General features: G+C 52.6%; 5 protein-coding genes across 5 annotated transcripts; 3 read left to right on the top strand and 2 right to left on the bottom strand.

Annotated features, from left to right (window-relative positions):
• Positions 1-477: 477 nt before the first annotated feature.
• Positions 478-980, bottom strand: BDZ83DRAFT_654262 (uncharacterized protein; the record flags this gene model as incomplete). The annotated part of the gene is made up of 2 exons (XM_060510705.1): positions 478-521; positions 719-980. The coding sequence occupies 2 exons, from the start codon at positions 978-980 to the stop codon at positions 478-480; spliced, it is 306 nt and encodes a 101-aa protein (XP_060362163.1).
• Positions 981-2879: 1899 nt separating this feature from the next.
• BDZ83DRAFT_654261 (uncharacterized protein) lies at positions 2880-3465 on the top strand (the record flags this gene model as incomplete). Its single annotated transcript, XM_060510704.1, has 2 exons — positions 2880-2883; positions 2984-3465. The coding sequence occupies 2 exons, from the start codon at positions 2880-2882 to the stop codon at positions 3463-3465; spliced, it is 486 nt and encodes a 161-aa protein (XP_060362162.1).
• A 1565-nt stretch (positions 3466-5030) lies between these two features.
• Positions 5031-5924, top strand: BDZ83DRAFT_583897 (ribose 5-phosphate isomerase A; the record flags this gene model as incomplete). The annotated part of the gene is made up of 2 exons (XM_060505710.1): positions 5031-5424; positions 5482-5924. 2 exons carry the CDS (start codon positions 5031-5033, stop codon positions 5922-5924), a joined length of 837 nt encoding a protein of 278 aa, XP_060362161.1.
• Positions 5925-6357: 433 nt separating this feature from the next.
• BDZ83DRAFT_583884 (FAD binding domain-containing protein) lies at positions 6358-7971 on the bottom strand (the record flags this gene model as incomplete). Its single annotated transcript, XM_060505709.1, has 2 exons — positions 6358-6841; positions 6899-7971. The coding sequence occupies 2 exons, from the start codon at positions 7969-7971 to the stop codon at positions 6358-6360; spliced, it is 1557 nt and encodes a 518-aa protein (XP_060362160.1).
• Positions 7972-8584: 613 nt separating this feature from the next.
• Positions 8585-10661, top strand: BDZ83DRAFT_630257 (uncharacterized protein). The gene is made up of 4 exons (XM_060508811.1): positions 8585-9269; positions 9345-9506; positions 9561-9647; positions 9712-10661. The coding sequence occupies exons 1-4, from the start codon at positions 8969-8971 to the stop codon at positions 10251-10253; spliced, it is 1092 nt and encodes a 363-aa protein (XP_060362159.1). The 5' UTR covers positions 8585-8968; the 3' UTR covers positions 10254-10661.
• Positions 10662-10967: the final 306 nt, after the last annotated feature.

The raw sequence follows: 10967 nt of genomic DNA, 5'->3' as shown, positions 1-10967 counted from the left end.
TTGTGGCCTTCATTAGTCTCTTCTAAATTTCACTTCACTAGGATGTCATCGCTGAATAAGAATCGCGAGAACCGTGGACCCGAGCAAGACAATATGTACACCAAATACATACTCCATTTGGGCTTTTCGAGCAAACTAGTCCGTATGGAGGCAGTTGGAAGTAGAAGCCCTAGCCTCACAGGCTGATGGTAACATAATAAATAAAATTAAGTCACAATGTTTTAATGCTCATATTTTCCCGACCTTTAGCGTCATTTTGTGGACGGTATTCAGTTCAGATAATCTCTGCCACAGCCCGTGACGGGTTCCAGCTGGAATCAGTGTATAACGTCAAATCCAACTCACAACACACTAATTACTCCCTTTCTCCAAACAGACCACTCGCTAGTTCCCATTCCCCAGCTTTGCTACGAGTAACACCTTCGAAGAGACTAGTCTTTCGGTGTATTAAGCAGACCAAAAGAAAAGAGGCGAAATTCATTCATCAAATGTACTATACGCCGTTTTTGTAGGGAAACAAGCTAAATCATCTTGTAGTTCAAGATATCCGAAGTATCTTATGTTCAGAGATCCCGATGTGTCACTCTTTATATAGCTCCAAAATTTTCTCTACCCAGGCTTCGTAATCCGGTGGGTTCGCAATATCAAATACTCCCCGAAGCAGTTTTGGTATGCGTTGTGCAGCCCTGGTATTCGAACATATCTCTGATGTCCTTACTGGCCTTCTTGTTGAAATGCAAGTGCCAAGTCTTGAGATGGCCATGAGTCTTAGCAGACTGTCCCAAATCGATTCGAAAGTCTGCATTATTCCACACATTTCTATTTTTCGTATCGCAACGTGTTTTTCTCTTCAGCTTTTTGTGAATCTTCTTGCCGTAGACATTGAGCAGTCTTTTCAGCATCTTCTTGGGAATCTTGGGCATTCTCGGAGGGGTGTTTGAGGTATTGAACTGGTGCATCCGAGGATGAACATCAGCCATTGAGATCGAGGATACAAGTAACCCTGCAAATACCTACCATTCCCATTCCGACCGCCACGGCGCCAGCACCTACAGCCAAAGCCGCAACGGGGAATGCGATCGCAGCTACGACGGTCCCAACAGGAGCGACTACAGCTGTAGCGACCCCTACCTCTACGACTGTCATGGCTATAGCTTCTACTGAGGTGGAGAGAACTGCCATCACGATGAGAGAGTTTTGTTATCTCGCCACTGCACACGTGGACTTATAAAATGTGTCTGCGAGATGAAGGATTTGGTTTGCTTGACAAAGCTGCGACGACGGGGACTAGAAGAAGAGGAAGTGACCGTGTGAGAAACGCGAGAGAGCAGAGCCTTGGAATTCGCATGATAGATAGCCAAATATCCCTCTCTGACTGCCATACCCAATTCGTCGACATCTGCCATGTGACACTTCAGTAGATGTTTGATTCGATGACACCATTCCACGGTGATTGGATGAGGAAGTTTTGAACCGGTTTGACTGGACCCTTCGTCACGGCTACTCATGGCTTCTGGCCATGCAGTCGTTTCTCTTCGAGCCACATACTCATGCCATCTATTGGGCAGTTGAACTCGACTTGGCAACGCCGAACACGAAGTCTGATCCAACCAAGTAATGCAATGTATGTATTTGTGCCACCCAAGGAGATCGTCGGATCAGGCAATAAGTCCTGTATATGCTCTATATTAGGCGACGCCAGAATGCGTTTCGCAAATGTGCTAACGCGGAACTTCATGGCTCTTGACGACAAAACTCCGTGTTTACTATTGCCTACGCAGGTACTAAGTTCATCCTCCCCACCTACATTGAGCGGCGTGAGGGAGGCGGGTGGTTCGGCCACGCGTAAACCACATGGTGCCATTGAACCATTGCTCAACTAGCCTACCTTCATTCAAGTATTGGTACAATCACTTGAAAATCCAACTCGTCTCAATGCTCTTTCACTTCTTAGTGTATCGCCCAACTATGCCTGTCATTTTGAACCCATTAGATGACAAGTCTATTGATATGAGCGCCCTCTTGATGCTATACCCGATAATGGCGCACATCGCCCTTTAATGTCATCGAACTGAGCCTTAGTACAGATGTACATTGTTGTTCAGGCTGTTTCCAGCCTATATAGAGAAGTCTTCTCGGCCGGGCGGCCTCTAAAGCTGTCGTTGACCATAAGGTAAACTCATCCTGTTCAATTTCAGATTAATCACTAGCCTCAATTGGCCTCAAACATGCTAGGAGTTGGTACAGGCCAATTCAACTGAGTGAAGTAAGACTGTGTTGCCGCAGGTGGTTACACTGTGCTTTTTTTTTTTTGGATCAGAATAAGGTTTGGTCCTTTGAATGCCCGCTCTAGATAAATTGGGTCATCGTCACACCCAAAGTCGTTGCTAGTATTTAGATCAAAGGCAAATCATCTGGATTTGGTCACTTGTGTCCTGCAGGCCAGCGCTGTGCTTGTTCTCCAGCTCACCGGAGCGGCCCCGATCCATGGTTCGCCGGGGGCCGTGAAGCGCGATACATCCGTTGTAGGGACCAGCCGAGGCACATCAGCTTCCCGCGGAATGGCGGGCTTTTATATTCCTTCCTTGGAAGATCCTAAACCGCAGGTTGGTCACCGAGGTATACTTAGACTTCATATTCCTTGGTAATGCCAAGACCAGCTTTCATGACCGGCAACTTCCAACGGCAAGAACTCTGAGCTTACCAGTACAGTGCTTGATTTCGACTATTAGATTTTTCTCAAAGCCCGCTACAGACAAGGATGCAAGATTAAATAGCCACATCGCCCGCTTCGATCCTTGCCACCTCTCTCTCAATGGCCATCTCCTTATTCAAGCAACGTCCCTCTGGAAGCTCTTGTCCAGAACTTTTTGACCGTGATGAGTAAGTCGGCTTCAGTCTGGAGCGAGTCGTATTCTTTCTCCCCATGCTGTCTTCCCGGTCTATCTTGTCACCTATAAAGACGCTGAGAATTGATCATTAGAAAACCTCCTGACTCCCAATCACCTCGCCGCCATCTGGGCCGGCGTCTTTCCCCTATCAGATGCCAGCGGACCTCCCCAGCAGTGGATCGACCTTCACTCGAAGTCAGTCGTCTACAACGACCACGCCTTCCAGGTTCAGCGCCAAGGGCACGCCGGCATAGCGGATCACGTCGGGATGTGGAAACATGCGAACCCCAACTTCGAAATGCGCGTTGAGCTCGTCTGGCAAGAGCTGGAAAAGAACGGGAAAGTTCACGTGACTTTTGCCTTTGTCGGAACCGGAACGTATACGAACGACCTGACGAGCCAGTTCAAGGCCAGCGGAAAGACGTTCCGCTATCGAGGAAGATTGGACCTGACTATAAACGAAGATGATGGGCTTATCGAGGTTGTGGATGAGTATTATCCACTTCACTTTGACGCGGGAACATCGATTGATGACTATCGGAAGCGCGAGGAAGACAATGAGTTCAAGGCCTAAGGATCTCACTAAACTTTGAATCGCGAATTACTGCTTTAATATCAGCAATGTGGTAACGCTCCTTCATTCGGGCTTTTGTCTTTGATACTGTGATCTATGATCCATCGCACAATAATCTTAAGTGGGATAGACTATTGGTCTTTTTCGGTAAAGTATCGTCAACACTATCAGCACTTGTTCAATCGCAAATAAATGAGAAGCGAAACGGTAGTCGTCCTTCACATTCTCTCCATCCACGTTGATGTTACTCACTGTCCGACGAGCGGCAACCAAAGACTTTGCCATAAGTGAGATACAACCCCAGAAGATTTGCGTACTGACTTCTTACAGGCGAGACGCTGGCAGACATCTCAGCAGAGCATAAGGGAGATGGCCACATGCTGGAGATACGTTACGACGCAATCTGCACTGATTTTCGTGAAGTTGCGATCTTATCGATACCAGCTTCCTCAATCCAACACGAGCTCGCTAATCAATCGCGTCCGATTCCCTAAATTTGGCTCTTAAAACAGCAGAAGGCCCAATTGGACCCATCCATATTCCCTCAGAACATCCACCAGTCTCCATAGTTGAGCGAAATGACGTCGTTCAGCATAGAACCCTTTTTCTACCCGCGAAGACCGCGAGGTAGTTCCTTGAGAAGGATCCTCCTAATCTCCTATGAAAGTACAGACTTTGCGCTCTTTCTCCACCGGCAATTCTCCACCGGGACGCACACCGGTGGAACTCCCGGTCCCCCTCCGAGGTCTTGCCGTCTCGGTCTGATTCGGCGGATCCGGTTCTGACTTCTGAGACGATAAACGGCGGGCGTTGAGTCGGTGCTGCGTGGTGGAGAAAGAAAGACGTCCCTGGAAATCACCGTTGGGTACGTCATTATGTGGAGATGGTGAAAAAAAGAAGTGGTTCCTGAATTTCTCGAGGTGCATTGACGGCTTATGGATTGTGCCCCGCGATCGGTGAAGGAGGGGCTCTCACCGACACTCACCGACTGATCAGCTATTCTGCCTCGCAGCTCTTGGTCTGGTGGCCGCAAAAGACATCAAACAACACCCGAAAATCCAATGTATCCAAATGGTCTTGAGTCTGACCTATCAAACATAACGACCCTATGCCGACCGCCAATATCTCTTTGTCCAAGTCTGTCTCTGAGATACATCCCACAACGCCTGCCATTCGTGACCAGCTGTCGCCGGCCGTCGAACTGAATCCACACCCCGTCCCGCGTCACGATTCAGGTTCCTGAGTAAGCCAGGACAGCCGCAAGAGACGCAACTTTATGGCTCATCCCACCATAACACCACCACCTCATCCCGACTCCCGCCTCCTTCTCGCCTTCCATGTCCCTGACTAGCATCGGTACAAGTAGAAGACTTATAAGATCAAAAGTCTCGTCACTCTTCCTTTCCTCCTCATCCACCACCTCACGCCCCTTCTCACACCTCACCACCAAAACTCATCCCGTCCTCACCCTCGCCCCATCCAAAACCACCCCGCCATCAACCTTCACCTCAACCTCGTCCTCCCTCCACCTAGTCCCCCGCCGCACCCTCAGAACCACACCCAACATGTCCCTCGTCGAACAAGCCAAAAAGGCAGCCGCCTACCGCGCCGTAGACGAACACCTCGCCCCCGGAGCCCGCTACGTCGGCATCGGCTCCGGCAGCACAGTCGTCTACGTCGTCGACGCCATCGCCGCCAAGGGTCCCTCGTTCTACGGCAACATGACCTTCTTCCCGACGGGCAGCCAGTCAAAGGGCCTCATCCGCGCTGCCGGGTTGCGCCTGTGTAACCTCGACGACAGGCCCCTCGGCCCGGACGGCAAGCTCGTCGCCATTGACGTCGCGTTCGACGGCGCCGACGAGGTGGACGCCGAGCTTAACTGCATCAAGGGCGGCGGCGCGTGTTTGTTCCAGGAGAAGCTTGTTGCCATTGCGGCCCAGAAGTTTGTTGTTGTCGCTGGTAAGTTTTCCTTCTCCCTTTCTTCAAACGAATTTGTGAGCTCATCAAATATTCCAGATTACCGCAAGCTCTCCGCGAGACTGCTCACAAACTGGAAAGCCATCCCCATCGAAGTCCTCCCCATGTCCGCCCCCGACGTGCTGGACAGGCTCACGGCCCTCGGCGCCGTCAAGCCCGCCGTCCGGCCCGGCGCCCCCGGCAAGGCCGGCGAGGTCGTCACCGACAACGGCATGTGGCTCATTGACGCGCCCTTCCCGCAGCTTCTCCTCTCTTCGGACGTGTCAGACGGCAGCGCCCGGAATGCCAGCGGCGCGTGGGAGGTTTCCGCGCTCGCCAAGGAGCTGCTCATGATCCCCGGCATCGTCGAGATTGGCATCTTCCACGGTCTCAATGGTGTTCAGGCCGCTGCGGCTGGCAAGGTCGGGTTGGCGCAGAAGCCGGTTGCTGCGTACTTTGGTATGGAGGATGGTAGTGTCAAGGTTACGGGCGGCTCTTCATAGATTTTTGCTGCGGGGGGTGTGTCCGTGTGAATTGGAGATGTAAGGTGTAAAAGGGGAAGGGCGCATTTGCATTTTATAGCGAGATTGGAATACCTAGAAAAGTTGAATTTTGTTTTCCAGGAACAGCTAATCATTATTTTGCTGATGAATTGGTTGGAGTCCTATGTTTCTACCGATTTTTGTTCCAGATTTCATATCGACAGGCGAAAGGAGGCGATTGACTTTACTTCTTGACAATGCAGTTGCACAGTTGACGATTGATATGGCAATACCCATCAGTTAACTAACTGCCTTGCAGAATCACGTTAGATCAAAGACAGACATATCAAGTTTCTAGGTTGGTCATTATGCTGAAATTAACTACACAATACTGTAAACATTATCCTTAGCTGATTATTGGGAACAGACAGCGACCGTGGGAACCAGATAAAGATCAAGCGTCAAGGACCTTCCATCCCCCGACCAAGAGGTTCGTGTAAATCCTCAACGGGTCATACTTGGCGCGGATAGCCTTGAGCTTCGCCAGGTTCGCCGCCGGATAACTCTGGAAGATCTTCTGCCCCTGTCCCGCATCGTTCAAGTACAGATACCCGCCCGCGACGCCCTTGGCCACCAGCCCGGCCTCGATCTCCGCCGTGACGCTGTCAGCGAAAGCCTTTACCGCGGCATCGTCTTTAGCGTCCTGCCACGTCAGGTTCTCTACGACCCAAAAGTACGGCGCCTTGGACGGGTCCACGCCCTGGGGGTTGCCGCCCTTGGCGACTCCCTGCTGAATGAACTCCTTGGTGATGGGTTGGAAAGTGATGGAGGCCGAGAGGCCGATGATGCTGGTGAGGCCGGCGCTGGTGGCTGCGAGGAAGGTGTCGTGGACGTAGTCTACAGCGTCGCGGTTGACTACCAGAGACATGACGCGGAACCTTGAAGAGAGTTAGTAGGATGACAATATACCAGTTCGAGGGACTAGGACGACTCACTCTTGTCGGAGACCGGTGGGTTGGAGTGCGTCAACGGCAGCCACATAATCGGCGAGAGGCTGCAGAGCATAGGAATCGGCCACAGGCGTCAGAGCAGGAGACGTAAAGTTCTCAAACGCCGTCGCGGGCGCGGTCTCGGAGTCGTAGAACCGAGCAGCTGCGTACGCGGTGATGTTGTACGAAGGATAGGTGAGGATGGTGGGAATAATGGCGGCTTTGCCATCCGCGGAACCGAACTTTCCAAAGTTGTAGACGGCGTCAAGGTACTTTGCGCTATCCGCCTGCGCGTACTGCGAGATTCCTACCCACACCTTGGGCGACACGAAGGTCTTGAGATCGAAGCGAGTGACAATGGCAAAGGAGTTGCCGCCGCCCTTGAGGGCCCAGAAGAGGTCCGAGTAGGCATTGGTAGCGGTAGCCTCGACGACTAGCCCGCTAGAGAGCACGGCCTGGTACCGAACAACGTTGTCGGCTGCGAAGCCGTACTGGTTCGAGTAGAAGGAGATTCCGCCCCCAAGAAGCAGGCCGGGGACGCCAACACCGCCGATACGGCCTCCAACGACTGCTAAGCCGGAAGGCGCGAGGTAGGAGTAGACGTCTCTCCACCGGTAACCAGCGCCAACAGATACAGTGGACTTATCACTGGAGAGGGCCAGAGTGGTTAGGTTGGACGTTGACAACAAGACGCCAGACGATCCGATGCTGTTGTATCCCACGACTGGCATATGACCGCCACTGCGGACAGCGAACTTGGTCAAGCTCAGAGTCAGTGTGGTGACAGCAAAGGACACCTGCTGGGCATTCTGCGGGACAAAGACGCAAGCTGGTGTGTTGTACTCTGTCGCGGACCAGTACTGCGTCTGCCTCTCGTATGTGTAGCCATCGGAACCAGAGTAAAAGGTCTGCTTGGGGTAGCGGGAGTTGAGCAGCCCACAGGCAACCTTCTCCGAACCTGGAAGGCTGGCTACGACGGCCGAAGTGGTGGTAGCGCCGGCGATGTCCTCGGCCGCAGCGCCGAGGGGGTTTGCGACAACAGCCAGCAAGCTGGCGGCGAGGGATGTGGCACGAACCATGGTTGTTGACGAAATAACTTGGCAGGAGTCAGTCAGAGAAGCGATGAACCACGGCGAAACGTGAAGGAGGTCTGGATGCAGGAGGAAAGTCAAGCATTCTTCTATCGCGGGATTCCGGGTTTCGAACCCAATTTCGTAGCGATGGGAAGTATATTAAAATTGAGAGGAATTCGCCTCCAGGGGATCCCATGAACCTGCAGAATGTCGTTAGCGAAGGATGGAGGGGATCATGCAGGTTGGTTGACGTCTGCTATCGAGTGCAGTAGTGTCATGGTTTGACGACTCTCTCATTGGCAGGTCAGTAGCATCCTCGCAGACGCGAGATGAGGTGCTGCCGTTGGTGGCGAGCCCCCCGTCGATACCCAAATACCCTGGTTAAACCCCACGTCGTCCGAATCCCGACTCGGGCTAGCATGTCCGTTGACACGAGCGAGCAAGAGCAAAAAAGATATTGCCCTGTTGGTATGGCGCAAACCTAGTCGATATTCCCGCAGGTGAGTGACCAGAATCCCTTCCATCCTTCTGTCAACTCGCATGGGCAGGATGCGTCTCGGCGTAGCGCCCCTGATCCAGCAGGTCGGTTCTGGGGGGCGAAGGCAAAAGGCAAAAAGAGAAAAAAGCAATGTGAATGCGTGCTTTTAATGCCCCCGTGTGGCCACTTTTCCGATATTCAGCTACCGTGCCGCTGTCGAACTTCTGCGTAAATCAACATCCGATCCACAGACGCAAACCGACATCGTCCGGAAGACGAACGACTCGCAATATGGCGACTCCGGTGCTCGGCTACACTGAGATGATGGTAAGCAGCCAACCGACCCGCCCGTGCCGCCCCGCCCCCACTTACTCGGAGTCCGGCACGGCCGGGGCAACGTCTCCGTTTGTCGATCTCTGACCCGTGCCTTGGTCGTAACCGTCGCATTCGCCATGCTACCCTATATCGCTTTAAGATTCGTTAGCTGACACGATAACGTTTGCCTGGCAGATACTCATCTGGGTGATGTGGGGAGCCGCCTTTGGGATGACCGTCTTTCGTGGCACCTTCCAATGGATCCTCCAGCGGCGCCTCTTCGCCGACGACTACTTCATCATCGCGGGACTCGTCACTCTGACGGCCTTGACCGCAGTCATTACTTGCATGCTGCCGCAGTTCTATCTCGCCGGCGAGTATACAAAGGCGGCTGCTAAGGATCCTCTGGCACCGGTGCCTTTGGGGCCTGAGGAGTTTATTGCCAGGACGATTGCATCTCTCAAGTTGATGTTCTGTCAGATGCTGCTGTTCTGGACGACCCTGTGGGCCGGTATGTCTCTCCCTCTCTTGTGGCACAAACGGAGACGGTGGTGAACAACGCTGACCGTATTTGTGTGATCAACAGCAAAGTTCTCTATTCTCTTCTTCGTACGCAGGCTTGTCACCGGACTGCCTAAATACATTCGCGCCTGGTGGATGTGCTTCGGTGCGGTCTTGGTGCTGTATCTAGCTTGCATGCTTTCGAACTTCCTGACATGCACACCGTTGACAAAGTATTGGAGTGCGAGTACGTTTCCCGAACCCTAGACTGTGGGACAAACGACTGACGCTACAGAACCAGCCGGGTGCAGTGCGCCGGAAGACCTGGTACGAGCAGATGCTTCTATCAAGTTCGCGACGAGCGCAGATGTTGCGGCAGATATTCTCAGTACGTGTCAGATCCAAAGCTGCAGTAAGCGTCCCATGTTACTTACATTACACAACGTGAACAGTCATGATCCTGCCCCTCAACCTCCTCCGCAAGCTGAGCACCTCCCCATCCCACAAGTTCGGCCTAGCCATCCTCTTCTCCCTCGGCGGCATTATCGTAGCCTTTGCCATCGCGCGGCTCGCGCAAGTAACAAAAGCCACAGGCGACGCAGCCAAGGATCCAACAACAATAGCCAACGGGCCAGTGCTCCTGAGCATGTGGAGCCACATCGAGTCGTCCGTCAGCATCATCGTCGCCACGCTTCCCGCCTTCCGCTTCCTCCTCAGCAAGAACAGGAACGCGACGAGGAAGACGACGGCAAAGTACGTGGGTCCCACGATTGGAGGCTCGGGCGGCATGTCGCTGCGGTCGAGGAAGTGGCAGAAGGGCGGGGTGCGGTTGGAAGGCGAGAGCGACGGCCGTGGCTCATCGGCGCAGGACAGCGAGACCGAGCTGCGGCCGGTGAGAGGGATACAGAAAGACTTCGAGTACAAGGTTGAGCAGTTGTCCGCGGACCCTTCTGCGGGGGAAACGAGGCGAAAGACTCAGGAGTTGTTTGCGTGACGAGGAATTGAGGTGCACTGGAAAAGAGAACCCAAAGGGCCAACTCATGCAACTTGAGGGAACAACGAACGTGGGCGAGAGGCAAGAATTCCTGGTTTAAGCGTGTCCGAATAAGGCACATTCGGACCTTCCTTGATCAATTCGTCGATCCTGCCTTCCTATTGCCGATGTTCTTGGCATCCCTTCTACGCCTGCCATGCATGTCTGTCGCATTGATACATCCGCCTCTTAAGTGCCTTACACGACGTCTTACAACCGCGAGAGAGAGCACGCCGGTTGTGTGTTCCATATCTAGTGCTTAGGTACTTACTTAGCAACTTCTTCTTGCGAAGAATGACAGGTGCCTCTCCCAAGTGGAGAGGGGCTCGATTAGCCAGTCTCTAGCCTCCATTCACCATGGAATACGAATCAGCGTCGAGAGGTATTAACAGTCATTGAGCTCTGACAGGCCTGAGCAGCGATTCACGGGGTAGGAAAAATTGGCCTTAGCACATAATGTGCATTGACAATGAAAATTCGACATTATCTTCGTAAGACATAAGAGTTGAGTTGCCCTGACTTAAGCACCCTCGTAGACAGACCATAAATCCTCCTTCTACCCCTAAATGCAACCGAAACTCCGTGGCCGTTCTGCCTGTTATTAGATTCTATAAGACTTTCCTACACAGTCGAGCATGGTATCTAGCGAAAGACAAAAGGGAAAGCTAATTATAG

Source organism: Colletotrichum acutatum, assembly GCF_030867785.1.
Source record: "Colletotrichum acutatum strain CBS 112980 chromosome Unknown BDZ83scaffold_85, whole genome shotgun sequence".
Taxonomy (NCBI): domain Eukaryota; kingdom Fungi; phylum Ascomycota; class Sordariomycetes; order Glomerellales; family Glomerellaceae; genus Colletotrichum; species Colletotrichum acutatum.
The sequence above is the reverse complement of the archived record's forward strand: the minus strand, read 5'-3'. Positions and strand labels throughout refer to the sequence as shown.